This window comes from Rhipicephalus sanguineus, chromosome 8 (genome assembly GCF_013339695.2).
Source record: "Rhipicephalus sanguineus isolate Rsan-2018 chromosome 8, BIME_Rsan_1.4, whole genome shotgun sequence".
Classification (NCBI taxonomy): Eukaryota; Metazoa; Arthropoda; class Arachnida; order Ixodida; family Ixodidae; genus Rhipicephalus; species Rhipicephalus sanguineus.
In genome coordinates, this window is record NC_051183.1 from 80,229,107 (window position 1) to 80,244,117 (window position 15,011).

Consider the following 15,011-nt stretch of genomic DNA (forward strand, 5'->3'; position numbering starts at 1 on the left):
ATTCGTTTTTTACGAGCATTCTTACATACTCAAAACAGGTGAAAAATTCTTGGAACGTCGCTGGAGCAAATGTCTCGACAAGTGGGCTTGTCGTCTTCGAGGCAGCGACTGTTAAGTTGGCAGCTGAGACGCCGCCGGAGACTTGAAGAGGTCGGCGTCACCAGGCAGAAGACCAGCGTTTATTGTGCGCTTCTAACTTATATCATGAAAAGAGGGGAAGGGGGCAGAGAGGGAACAAGGCAAGAGAGAAGAAGCGTGCAAGTTCTGTCTTGCGTCCACTTCGGCAAACGCTGGCGTTGCAACAAACTGCCTTCCTTAGCTGTGTGTATCTGTACACAGAGCTGTTTGTGTCTATGCGTGGCCGTGGGCGTAGCCATGTGTGCAGCTGTGCAGTAACTGTGTGTATATGCGTGTACCCTCTTTCATCTCTTCAAGCCTCCATGTACCCCTGAAGTTCTGCCTTCTTTGGACTTACACGCTGTGGGTACACATGTTTTGACGTGCTGCTATTGTTGTGTTGTGTTCTGGGGGATTGGCCAAGAAACGAATAATTTATAGGTAAAAGTGGTCACATGTGAAAATGAATTATAGAAGGTTAGAATATATTATTAATGCTAATTTAAAAATAACCTTTTATTTTCTTTGCTTCTTTCAGTACTTCTGTTGTTTTTTCTTCCTTCCTTTGTCGCTTTCTTCATGACTTCGCACGTCCGCCCTTCACCGTGTAAATGAATTTCGTGTCGCCTAACTAGTTGCGTTTGTTTTCTTTTGCTTGTGCCCTCCGTACTTGTGCACGCGTCCCTCTTCAGCGGTGTGAACCAGGGGCGTAGGCAGAAGTTTTTTTCGGGGGGGGGGGGGGGCACCTCCTTGATCGGTAGTGGGGACGAGCAGGGCAGATGTGGTCGTTTGGTTCGAGTGTCATTTTCTGCTCTGTATGCTATGGCAAAAAAAAAAAAACATTCGGGGGGGGGGGGGGGGGCACGGGCCCGGGTGGCCTCTAACGTGGCTACTACGCCCCTGGTGTGAACACTTCCTCTTTGGCGCCTGGTGCTTCACGTAGCGAGTGTCTGAAAAGGAGACCTGGGCGTCTCAGAAGCCGCATTACGCAGAAAGGCGCGTGGACAACGAGTGGCTCTGATTTTAACCGCGAAGCTGTTGGAGCTCGCCGTAGTTTGTGCGGTGTTGCAAAAAAAAAAAAAGAAGAAAAACTCCACCGATGGGTATGCGGAATTGGACAAGCCCCACTACCGAGTACAGCGTTAAACGAAAACTCCGCTCGGTGACGTGGAACGCGTGAAACACGTGAAAGAGAGAGAGAGAGAGAGAAAGAGATAGAAAGAAATAGAAAGAGAAAAAAAGACAGAGAGAAAGAAAGAGCGAAAGAGAGAGAGAGAGAAATAAAGGGAATAATAAAGACATAAAAGAGGGAAAAGACAGTGAATGGAAAGACAGTGAAAGACATAGAAAGAGAGAAATGAAGAGAAACAAGGAAAGGGAGAGAGAGAGAAAGAAAGGAAAGTAAAGATAGAAAGAGAGAGAAAGAGATAGAGCGAGAAAGAAATAGAAAGAAATAGAAACAAACAGATACAAATAAAGATACAAGAAACATAGAAAGAAAGAAAGAAAGAAAGAAAGAAAGAAAGAAAAGAAAGAAAAGAAAGATTAGAAAGAAAAAGGAAAGAAAAGAAAGAAAGAAGAAAGGAAAGAAAAGATTGAAATAAAGAGAAAAGAAAGAAAGAAAGAAAGAAAGAAAGAAAGAAAGAAAGAAGAAGGAAAGAAAGAAAGAGAAGCAATAATGGCCACTCAGCTGCGCTCTCCCTTCAGGCTTGTCAACACTGGTGCGAAGCTGCTATAATTTCTTTTCTGATTCCCTGCTTTTTGTTGCTATTGTTTAGATAGGGCCAAATGAGGGAGGCTGATGGGAAGGGGCACACGTATGTTACAGAAGCACGGTGACAGCCGGGTGTGTTCTAATTAAGAATGCTTGTATCCACTGGCACGAGACTGTGAGAGGAGGTGAAATGCTCTGAAGCGTGAGGCTGCTAGGACAGCGTTCAGGGCTAAACACTCGTGACGAAACTATAACGCGAACTACAGGAGACGCCACTGCACTCCTATCAGCTCCGTCAACTGTGCGCGAGAATCGAAGCAAAGTATGCTGTTCTTTATTTGTTTCGTTACAAATAATGTAGGCTCTATTCGGGCCCAAGCAGGAGTGTGTACGTAAAGAGTAATAACAAATCAATAAATACAGAATAGAAAATACAGTGACATGAACAAATGCAACAAGCAACCGTGTAGCAGAATCAATGTGTAAACAAATGTGGTTCGCAAACTGAAAATAAATGTAACATGCACATACACTACCGTTTATACAGCAAAAACATAATGTGCACAGATCCAAAATCGCATGAAAATAATTTCTGTGATATTGTGGAGTATGATATTAATTTCAAATGTCAAAAGAAAGACTATTCACAAGATAGACGAACGATTAGGCAGTATCAGCTTTTACTACTTCTTCTGGTAACTTCTATATTTTGCGCTCCGCGACGAATTCCAACCAACTCACGTGACTTTCTTTAGAATAATTCCACATGCTAGAACATCCGTGACGAACCATGCTGCAGTGTCTTTTCTTTGTTTTTTTTTTCCTGGATGAGAAAAGGTTAGCCCGTTTGATGTGATGTACGGGCCTGCGACATTCAGTACATAATGTAGTACGTTTCACTTCTCTGCACGTGGTGTTCCTGCTATGTAGCACCATGTGTCTTTACACTTCCTGGTTAACAGTTTCTTGCTTTGTGCCCGTTCGCGTACTTGAGCACCACCTTTCTTTGTTTTACGAGCAGGAACGAAATAGATGGCGCGGCGGTATCACACTCCACCTGACTACCTCCGTGTTCATTCATAAACTCTTTACTTGTAGATGTCGTCGTACTGTCTAGCCAGCCTCTCGTAATGAAAAAGGAAGAAAAAAAAAGAAGAAAGGATATATTGCTCGCGCGACGCCCTTGCAAAGTACACGTAATTAACCAAACGGAAAATGTAATGCACGGCGCTTTGAAAGAGGATCGTTAACACTTTCAGCTGAAGGCTACCCGGCCGGCCCTGAAAGGCGTTGGTCCTAGCTTCGATGCCCGGGCCAGGATGAATATTTCATCAACTAGGAAGTTTCTTTCTGAAAAAAATCAGTGCGGATATTTTTTTGTAGCATTGTCCTACAAAACGGGTAGTTCTCAGTTCTAACTTTCATATTAACAATTCCTGCCGACCAGAATAGTCACTTGTTCGATCCCGGCCATGGCGCTCGCACTTTGGTGGAGGTGCTAGAGGCCCGTGTACTGTGCGATGTTAGTGCACGTGAATGAAGACCAAAGGGTCGAAATTTTCGTAGCCCTCCACAAGGGCGTTTATTGGGATCATATCTTGAATTCGGCACGTAAAACACCACATATTATTATTATCATTGCGGCTATTTGATAACAACCCTTCCCCCACCTTGCGGGATTCGGCAGAACTCATTCTCACTTTGCGTGTCTGTGTGACCACTAATGCGCGCGCGATCGTGGGTTTGTATATCTTGGGTCGTTCCGCATTTTTGTGGTTCGCAAGCGTGTTTTACCCGCTGACCCGACTCTTCTGACGTTCTGTTACGTCACGTATGACGTGTCACTAACAAGCTTCTTCAATCCCGCATCGCATGTACCCGTTCCTGCCACACTGCAGAAGGGCAACGACACGTACCAGTTTCTATCCGGAGTCGCCGTCACCCCCGCCACCAGGTTCCTGGACGTCAATCACCCGGTAGGTCGACGAGCCCGCATTCGACGCGCGCGGCTCTCATTAATAATCCACTGATGACGTCACACGAGTGAATGTGCTTCGAGCTCGAGCCGTGCATGGGAGGACGCAATAGCGTTCTTTTTCTGCAGTGTTTGTTCTGTGACTTTGACGACAATAAAACGGGAATCGAGCCCGCACGCGACGTTTGCACGATCTCTACGTGCGGGAAGGCAAGATATGCGGGGTGTTCACTTTTATGCGGTACACTTTAATTCTAACAGAATCTGTTATTGACTATACTAGCCTAAGTTTAATCGGGCATGCACACTGTCGAGAAGGCACATGCATGGAGTGTTCCTTTTAAGTTCTTCACTTCTAACAGAAACGTTGTTATTGACTATACTATAGCTCAAGTGTCGGTCATGCGCATTGCCGGTTATGCGAGAAGATACGCCTGAAGAGAGCTCCTTTTAAGCAGTAAACTTTATTATTGACTATACCAGCCTAAGTGTAGTCGGTCATACACCATGTTGATTATGCGAGAAGGCACGCGTGTAGAGTGCTCCTTCTAAACGGTACATTTCTAATAGAAACTGTGTTATTGGCTATACTAGCTTAAGTATCTTTGTTCATGCAAACTGCCCCTTATGGGAGAATACGCATGGATAGAGCGCTTCTTTTTACGCGGTATACTGTATTTTAAAAGAAACTGCATAACCTGAACGCCCGTGCCAGTTTTACTGAGTATTTTGGCTGTAATACAGTCGGTCCCGCATATATTGAATTCCGAAAGAGTCGTCTACGAGATAAACAAAAAAACCAGCAAAACTTGCACGGTACATGCGCCAGCTTATCCGAATAACTCAAGTTTATTCAGGCAAGGGAAACATCCTAGAGGAACAATCGGTATATATTCAGACGAGTTTTTATGGCTTCGACATTATTCTCAGCCGGCGTAGCGCTACGTGCCGTCGATTCTGTGTGGACGGCATGGTTGTAATTTGCTTTGCGTTTATGTCCTTATTCTTCGACACTGCAATGAATTGAAGCTTTAATTTTTAAAATTGTTTTCTTTTTTTATTTGACACAAATTTCGAAAGGTATAGTCCATGTTCCTTTTGTGCTATTGTATTTTCTTTGTCGCCGCCACCGCGCATATAGGGAGGCTCCTGTATTTCAGTAGGAAACACAATAGCTTCGGCGGAAATCTTCATTCGTGTGCGTACGTATCTACTCCCCTTTATCTCAGTCTTCCTTTTGCCATTCTTCCTTTGTAATAACAAAAGTTTACCCTAGGGAATACAAGCTACAGAAATAAGAACGCTGAAAAGGGCCGGTCCTTACTACAATGCCTGTACGTATGACGAATCATAACATTTGGATAGGAGGAATCGATAAGAGGCAAGAAAAACAAACGCGAAGCAAGGCTTATAAGAACCGCGTCTTCGTTTCCCTGGCACATCATGTTATATATATATATACACGTGTATTCGTGCTTCTTTGGATTCTTCCCGTGTCCATCGAGTGTGTGTTTCTTCTGGTTTACGGTGGAAACGAGTGCATCAAATAATGAATAGAATTTGCGATGCGCAACTGTGTGTATTTGTGTCGCTTTGACACGTAATTAATCTACAAGTCTGAGTTGTCAAATTAAGAATCGGGACAAATGCGCCGTTTCACTGTGTACCACACCAAGATCCTTGTTTGAATCGTTGTGCCTCTTCGTTTTAATGGTGTGTTTCTTTAGACGCAATATACAAATATGAGATGATAAAAAAATAAACTGGATTTCGGGACATGCCAAACCATTGCTTGTTCTGTTAGTTGGCTTGATCCGACATGAAGTTCCGACGATTTCCGTTTAAAGATTGGAGTTAGAAATTTGACTATGCGAAACAAAGTTCGAATTCCGAGCCAAAGTGCGCAGTCACTTACGTACGCTCCGATAAGTACGCTTCAGTACGTAAGCTCCAATACGGACGCTCCGAAATGTACGCTTAAATGAGTCCTTCTACACATGTTGCGAAGAATTTATTGACATAATCTCTGCAGTCGACGTAGCGGAATTTCAAGCGAATGTAGTTCGTATTAAGCGTGCAGTGTAGACAAATTTATAATTGTGCAATGCAATCAGGCACACTACAAGAATATACCCAAATTCTTCAACAATTTGACTTGACTCTATATGCGTAATCAACATCGTGTCGCATCAAAGTATATGGTTTGCGCTCGGTAAGGAGCATTTGTTTGGGTGTCTGTCGTTGGATACATATTTAGAAGTCCGCGGCATTTCCTCCTCAAAGGCGGATGCACACAATCCCTGGACCAATGGGTGCACACTTCAGACTGACGTCATGAGCCGGAGGGCCGGTGACCCCGCCTTCGAAGAACACTGCCAAGTGCATAAGCGGGACTATTTCTATATTCGCGGAAGCGATTGGCTGCAGCCTGCCGCGCTTCGGTCGTCTGAGTGGTGTCTGTCCGGACTTCTTAGTTGTATCCGACTATAGATCTTTCACTCTAATTTGTCTCCTTTTCAAACGACCATGCATGTCATCACAGAATGTCTGCGAGGCGGTCATGGTCATCACTCACTACATGCACTACGCACTGGGAGTCTACGGCTGGCCCATGTACATGATGACGCGAGGAAGCACCGGGTGCTGCCACCTGTTTCCAAGTCTCAGGTAAGCTGGTCGTGGTGACGTACACGGGTACAGCAGTGACGTCATCGGGTGTCTCCTATATGCGCGAGTAGTTCAAATGCATGGGCCTCCCTCATCCCACACTATTATTTTCTGGACATTGTAGAGACATAAAACCTTTACCACATGAAAGTTCGACGAGGTGATGTTTACGTGCTCTCAAGTCAATAATTATGACCTGTGATACTAGAAGTGTGGTAGGAGGGCTCCTTGACGGGTTGTCGATACCTTGTTTCTTTAAGTTAATCACCCTGGCAGCTATCGCTGTCTTCTAAAAGCAACCTTCTAAAAGCAAGACGATTGCCCTTGCTGTTAGAGGCTGAGTTATATTGAACATTCACAAATACAAGTGGCAGCGACACCACCAGGAAAATTTCGCACTTACCCGCTGTCTCGCCCTGCACGTCGTCAACGTACACTGTGGTGTCAGGTCTGTATAGTTAGCCTTACGCACGCAGAAAGAAGTATTTGGATTTCTCAATTAGAAGTGGGCAAGCTCTTACGATGCACTTTGGCGCTGCATGTTTGTACAACATTTATCATACAGCGTGTTTCCTTCGACAAATATGGGCTTGCCAATTGGAACTTCTGATAGCCTGTGTAATACCCTTCATCCCTGCTTATACACATTTTAACCCACAGTTTGTTTCCATATGTCGTACCGGAGCCCCCCTGTCCCATCATGAGAATAAATAAATAGTAATTACACTGTTGATGACATGTTTACGCCTATTTGTATCCGAAACGTCGGCTATAGTCTGGAACCATTTTATTCCACTTTATGAAACATTTATCCCACTGTCCCTTCTTTGAGAGTTATACAGGCCGACCTGCGGAAGCATGAACGAGCCGACCTAAGACTTTGTTTATATTCGTTTGTGCAACCTTTATCCAATTATGTGCTCAATTCCTGTCTTCATTATGTTTATCTCGCTGCCTCCACGCTTTAGGTGCTGTTGCTTCCCAACGCGCAAGAAAAAACGGGACCGGGCGCTCGTCGTGGAGGACAACTGCTGCTACTGCAACTACGCAGCGCTGAGGCACATGGTGAACAACCACAATATGGAGGTCGTCTACGTCACATACCACGTGGACGTGAGTACAGCCCTCAGAACCACTTGTTGTTTATGCATGGACTAAAAGGACCTTATGGCCACAACAATACGACTAAACAAATTCAGCTGTATAATTTCCTTCCGACTCGTTTCATCGGTTACCTGATTTGTTCTGTTATTTATATTTTTGCTTGCTACAGTTGATTCCTTGTGATATGCAGTTTCACAGCTTATTTGTTATTCGTGCATGCATAATTTTTTTACGTTTATGTCGTCTTTGTTTGTGGTAGTCCTGCCATGAAGTGCTGTGGTGGTCTATTGGTTATGATCTTCGACTGCTGAGTCGAAGGTCGCGGGATCGAATCCCGGCCGCGGCGTCCGCATTTCGATGGAGGCGGCATGCTAGAGGCCTGTGTACTTAGATTTAGGTGCACGTTAAAGAACCCTAGGTGGTCTAAGTTTCCGGAGCCCTCCACTTCAGGGTCCCTCATAGTCATGTCCTGGTTTTGGGACGTAAAACACGAAGAATTATTAGCTATTCTCATTACTACAATGATGTTCGCTGTCATCGATGAAATCAACCTCCTCACTGCAATATCCATCGAGCTGTGGGTACGGAATGAATGAATGAATAAGCAGAGGGCGCCCCAAAGAATAAATATTGTTCAGAACCTCTGTGGTAATTATTGGCGATAACGAGCAAATGAAGTTTCGTTATTATTTCAGAATTTAGCTGTTGTAAGGCATCACAGGAGTGAATATTCAACGAAGCTGTTTAAATTACTTGTTTGGCACGAAGTTTTGTCAGCATACGTCAACAATATTAGCTTCATCCGACCTGCGCAAGTTCGAGCTCTGTGCATCAGCGTAATCTGTGAGCCGTGTAGGATCATTAGCCATGTAAGTTGAGGTAACATAATGCCTCGCAGGAATCTGGGAGGCGGAGGCTAACGACTTAGAATTTCGAGGATATATTTTGTGCAGTAGCCGGAACTTTAGTAGCTTTTAAATATCGGCCCTATGTATTACAGTGTATATTCTCTAGCTAATTTAGCTACGGCGTACCGTAGATAAATGATACGGCGTACTGCTCGCAAGGAACGAAGGGATCCTATCACTCTTGGGCGTATTACGGAACATCACGCCGACGCCGACGGCGTATTTCGCTTGCAGCTTTCCTATAATTGCGATAGCGATAAAAAAACACACAAATAAAACGGAGTGCAGGTTCTCACAATACTATTACCACGCAGTAACGAAACTGGGCAGTGGTGAATTTGATTTCCGATGTTCTTTTTTCACCAGCCTCTTGTCTAACTCTCTGACGAATACTCTATACAACGAACTAACTAGACCTTTGCACAGAATCGAGGCTTAGCTGTATTATAATAGGTATCTACTGTGAACGCGGGCTTTAGGAGAGAGTCAGATTACCTGTTTCCCTAAACCCCTGTACATGTCACTGATACGTTTGCCATCTTTCGTACTGCTAGTGAGCCTGTCTTATACGCTTCTCGTCTTCGTGACAGGTCGGAGAGACGCCGTTCTTCGTGGCCGTGGACCATGAGAAGCGGACAGTCGTGGTCTCGGTACGGGGGACGTTATCGCTTCAGGTAAGCTGTGCGCACGTATGGCACGATGTGCCTGTCGCAATCGTGCATCACCAATAAGCCTTCTTTCCTATTGTGCCCAAAACACTGAAGGAGTTATGTCTATTACAAATGCGTGCATGGAATTTCCGTACAGAATGACAACGTGCCGCTATGGTAACTTATGGAAGCTAGTGAAAATCAATTATTGAGCAATTATAACACACACACACACACACACCACACACACACACACACACACACACACACACACACACACACACACACCACACACACACACACACGCACACGCGAGCACGCACGCACACGCACAACACACCACACACACACGCACGCACGCGCACGCACGCACACGCGCACACACACACACACACACACACACACACACACACACACACACACACACACACACACACACACACACACACACACACACACACACACACACACACATATTATACGATCCGCCTATCATCGCATGAAATCAATCATGTGTGTGCTGCTGCTATCATACCGTGATGATTACTGTAGTTTGATGCCGGAACCCTTATTTATTATTTTTAGGAGATAGGCGCCAGAGGAATATTTTCAATATCGTGCTTTCATGTACACGTGCTGTGTTTTCATTGCTTCACATATCGTGGATCAGCCAGTCGCTTTCCCTTTCATGGAGGTCCGCAATCGCTCTCAAAGGGAGCTCCCCTGGCATTGTGCACTTATATTTTTTTTGTGCCTTTGCGTGTCCAATCAATCACGACGCTTCTTTGGCTCCAAAATTTACAATGGCGAAAGCGCGCGTACCCAGCTTTTTCCTCTTTTCTCGCGATTACCTGTTTCGTCTGTGAGTATTATTACTAAAGTTATCAGTCATAAATATATAAGAAACAGTAGCAGAGGGAGCAAAGAAAGCTGGATAGCATACCCGCAAAAAGAGGTACAACTCCCACTAGCTCTAGAAGACAAAGAAGTAGAAAAGAATGGTAAAGGAAGAATATAAGAGGAGAGTAACAAGGAACGGCTAGCCGTAGCGTGAACTGCGCTGGAAACGTTTCAAAATTGTGGAATTGTGGTCCTGTCACTCCAGCTGCGAAGGCGTTGATCGATCGTGCTCTCTACAGCTCATCGAGGCAGTTTTTTCCCAGAGCGCTTGCTCTTGCGAGGGCTTTCAAGCGCCATCTTATGGGGGCCAAAATGGCTGTGGACAGAGAGGGGCCGTTGCGCAACTGAAGTGGGCCCGGGTTCTAGACTCTGCTGGTCTGAGTATAGTACGACACTTGAGCGAAAGTTCCCATGCATTAAGGCACGATTGCCTTGAATATTTATAAGACCTCGTTATATGCGATTGTATATCTTAGCGTGCACCTAGGTCAGACTGGATCATGTTTAAATGATCGTTTAAAAGAGCACGCTAACAACGCAAAGGAAACAGCGCGTGATGGTTGGCTTGTATTTCACTGTGGTTTATGCGGATGCGATCCAATTTTAAATGCGAAGCATTTCTTTGCGAACCTCAGGCACTTTGGCCGTTTCTATCTACGTATCTATCTATCTATCTATCTATCTATCTATCTATCTATCTATCTATCTATCTATCTATCTATCTATCTATCTATCTAGCTGCCTACGTCTCGGCGCTCTCCTGGTCGTCTCCATAACTTGTAATATGCCAAGATTGACGTAGCAGGAGATCAGTGTATGACGAACACAATTCACTGGTCATTACATCAATAACGCAAAATACCTGTCGCGTACGTCATGAAACCATTTCTCTCAGTCACGTGTGGCACATACCCGTACACCAGAGTTCATGTTAGGCGGGTATGTGCCACAGGTGATACAAAGTCTCAACCAACACAGTAACCGCGAACACACACATTGACAGGCAAGGAAAGTGATAATATTAATAATTGTTGGGCTTTTATGTCCCAGAAGTACGATATGATTATGAGAGACGCCATAGTGAAGGGCTCCGGAAATTTTGACCATTGGGTGTTCTTTAACGTGTACCGAGATCGCACAGTGCACGGTGATCTAGCATTTTGCCTCCATCGAAATGCGACCGCCTCGACCGGGATCGAACCTGCGACCTTCGTGTCAGCAGCCGAGCACCGTAACCGCTACACCACCGCGGCGGACGCAAGGAATTTGAGGAAGCTGAAGACAGAACACCCGTGGAAGACGCTCAACTACCATCCACTCGTCCAAGTGGTCCGCAACGTGGACCACGTGCATTACGAAAAAACCTGAGTCAATGCTTTCTACAATAAATCTGCTGAGAGATCTAGGCCTCTCATCATTACCGGTGACTTCAACATTGATTTATCAAGACCCAACAATGATTAGTGCTTATACTGTGTGAAAGACGGCCTGGATGTGGACAGGGCATCAAAAGACCTCGCTGCCACGTCCACGACAGAAGGCATCATAGATCATTTCATCGTAAGAGGCATCCAGGATTTCCACCAGCTTCACAATATCTCGCACTTCACTACACTTAGATTCCTCATAGCCGCGATCACGAACGGATCCGATTAACAAGTCCGGTCCAGCTGCTGGTGCTCACTGATCACTGTGATGGTGGCCTCGTTCAAAAACTGTCTAGAACCCTTTTACACATACACACGGGTTCGTGAAACGTGCGTGCGTTCTTCGCCATAACGGAAAAGTATAAGCATAACAACTGTAACTGTGACTGTATTGTACGTGCAGTGCGCCTGCGCGTGGCACTCGGCTATGTATAAATATTAGGGAAACTATCCTGAATGAAGCTTAGTTGCGAGTAACGCCTGTCCTGTGCATCTGTGTTCTTTCTTTGTCCTGTTCGGATTCGTGCTATTCATATTGAGATATAGCGTACCCGCGTCTGGTGTTGGTAACACCCATGTTGCTGTTGGCATCGTTACGCAACTGTAAGAACGGGTTATATAATACATATGCTACTCTTGACCATATGAGTTTGCTTATACACTTCCACATTTCTCTAGCGTCATTCCGTAACGTTTTCGCTCATGTGAAAAATTACGGCCACAGGTCCCCATCCTGCGCATGCTTCGCATCACGGTCGATTCCACGGCAGGTGGGATCTGCCGAATTTTTCTGTAGTGACTGCAAGTGACGTGGAAAATGTTCACTATGTTTCTTATCGTGCCAAACGTAATTACCTCGTCTACGGCACAGATGTGTAAATATAGTCAGATTGAAGAAAAGAACCTCAAAGCGTAATAAATATTGCCACAGCCGTTTTTTGCGCAATGTAGTGTTGTCAGCAAAAGTGGTGACAAGCTTAACCGGGAAATAGTTGAAGCAAACAGGATGTCACTACTGGGTTGTGGGTGCGTTACCACTCCACCAATACATCTGCGTGATAAAGAGTTCTTCTTTCTAAAGCCGTTATGGTGCTCGACTGCTGACCAGAATCTCGGCATCGAATCCTCGAAATCCTCGAATCCCGGCCGCGGCGGCCGCACTTTCGATGGCGGCGAAAATGCTCGAGGCCCGTGTACTTAGGTTTAGTGGCACGTTAAGGAACCCCAGATGGTTTAAATTTCCGGAGCCCTCCACTACGGCGTACCTCATAATCATGTCGTGGTTTTGGGACGTTGAACCCTAAAAATCATTATTATTGAGTGATATGTGGATGTGTGATGGTGACGGGCAGCAGTAGAAATGCGTACGACGCAAAATAAACCTTTGTTGCTAGTTGACGCCAGTTTTGTCGTCTCGTGACTCCCTTTTTTTGTCCGTGTTTTGTTTGCGCTACAAATTGTCACTGACTCCGTTCCACATTTCTCGTTACCGGATGATAAGGAGCAGGTTATCATCCGGTATAAGCCGCTGCTGTCTAGGATTTTTATCCGGAATTAGCAAGACATGCTTATCCCGGATGCAACGAACGGCCAGTGCTTCTTTTCAAAGTAGGTAATTTGTTGCGTCGTGTTCGCGAACAGGATGTGCTGACGGACCTGAACGCCGAAGGCGAGCCACTTCCGGTCAATCCGCCGCACGAGGACTGGCTCGGGCACAAGGTGTGTATAACGTTTCACATTTCCACATACTTTATTTTCTAATACTTCTATTTTGAATATGTTTTGTTAAGTACGTCAGTAGTTATATTTCTCTTTTTGTGTAACATCTTTTTTCAATTATAATTTGAACTAGCAGACAAGAAAGCCAGGTAAATATAGCGAAGGAACGTTGTGTTTTCTGCAGGCAGAAAAAAGAGTGTTCCACACTCGCCGTCATGGCTACTAGGGGCGCTGACTAACACTTCTAGGTTTAAATGCACACATATACCTCTGAAAGTGGTCAGGAGGATGACCGCCGCCGTAGCTCAGTCGTAGAGCATTGGACGCGTTATTCGAAAGTCACAGGTTCGGTTCCTGCCGGCGGCAAGTCATCTTTTCGTCCACTTCACATTCTTCACATTTACATCATGATTACTACATGTAACATCCCCTATATTTTCCCTTGGCTTTCTTGTCTGTTAGTTCAAATCAATGTTATGTCTAGAAAAGAAAAACGAGCCCTTAAAAAAAGGCCCATTCTTTTGTTTATTTATTTATTTTTTTCATTGTATATCATGCGTGTTGTTTGTTTGCATTGTCTTGAGATGTATTTTACTTTTGCCGTCTTGTTTGCCACAGTGAACCCGGGGATGTGGGGCTGGTTACGCTGTCTAGTGCAGCTTTTTTCGCCGTCCCAATCGCTTACTTTGTAACTATATGTCGTAAATAAAAGAAATCCACGCATCTCCACGAAGTTAATCATGACGAGTGGGCGAAGCTCTGGGTATCGTATGGGTGAGCAACCGTACGTTACCCGAACGTTGCCCCATATAATGTAAATTGAGTGACATAAAGTGACAAAGTGACATGAAGAGAGAGAGAAACAACATTTATTGAAAAAAAAAAATGTGGTTCATTGCGGGTGGGGCCCTTCTTCCAAGGCTCCACTGGCTATAGCGGCTCGGCGGGCCTGACTTAGGGTTGCCAGTTGGCTTCCCAGAGTCCGTTCAGCGAGTCGCGCCTCCCACGACCACGTGTGTATTGGGTGCGTATGTCCTGTGTCGACTGTAGCCGGTCGATCGGGACAGCGGTAGGTTATGTGTGTGAGTGTTGGAATATCTCCGCACCACGGGCATGCGTTGGGATATCTCTCTGGGTGCATGACGTGAAGCCTATGCAGATTCGGATAGGTATTGGTCTGCAGGCGGCGCCAGTCCCGCGCTTGGTGTCTGTCGAGGTCCTTGTGAGGAGGTGCCCCGATGCGGCGATCTAATCTTTGTTTGTCTAGGATGCCACGCCGTGTCACCCCATCATCTGTGTCCTCTTCAGTGGCGGGTCGTCCTGGGGCTCGGCCGCTGAGTACTCGAGCGTGACAATGAACTAGTTCATTGCCATCCTGGCCCGTATGGGCCGGACACCAGACTATCCCGTGATCAAAGAGGAGTTCGCTTCCCAGTAGCTGGATGGCCTTCGTTGGTAATATGCCCTTGAGGTACATTCGACAAGCTGCCTGCGAGTCTGAGACCACGTAGGCAGAGATACCTTGTTGGTCTGCCATTCGAATGGCGAGAGCGATAGCAGTTGCCTCGGCTGCCGCGGAGGATGAAGTAAGTATGGTCGCGGAGTTGGCAAGTTTGCCCCGGTTGACTACAGCGAGAGCGTAGGCGGGAGCTTGCCCTTGCTGCTTTGGGTAGGGACAAACGTCTGTATAGTAAACGTCAGGGTGGTCCTTTAGTCGTTGGAGCTTCTGTACTCGAGCTTTGCGGCGTCCTTTATGGTGATATGGATGCATATTGCGGGGGATAGGCTGCGTCACGATGCGTTGTCTGAGATTTTGTGAGAGTAGGTCGG

At 45.6% G+C, this 15,011-nt stretch overlaps 1 protein-coding gene across 1 annotated transcript in view; it reads left to right on the forward strand.

The window, feature by feature from the left end:
• The window catches only part of LOC119402168 (diacylglycerol lipase-alpha), a gene marked incomplete at its 3' end in the record, with an annotated part of 28,852 nt that extends 15,678 nt beyond the window's left edge, over nucleotides 1–13,174 (forward strand). Inside the window, 5 exon segments of the mRNA XM_037669289.2 lie at nucleotides 3,730–3,807; nucleotides 6,349–6,473; nucleotides 7,442–7,586; nucleotides 9,076–9,159; nucleotides 13,104–13,174. Of these exon segments, the coding sequence (XP_037525217.1) occupies nucleotides 3,730–3,807; nucleotides 6,349–6,473; nucleotides 7,442–7,586; nucleotides 9,076–9,159; nucleotides 13,104–13,174 (503 nt within the window).
• Between the last annotated feature and the right edge of the window lie 1,837 nt (nucleotides 13,175–15,011).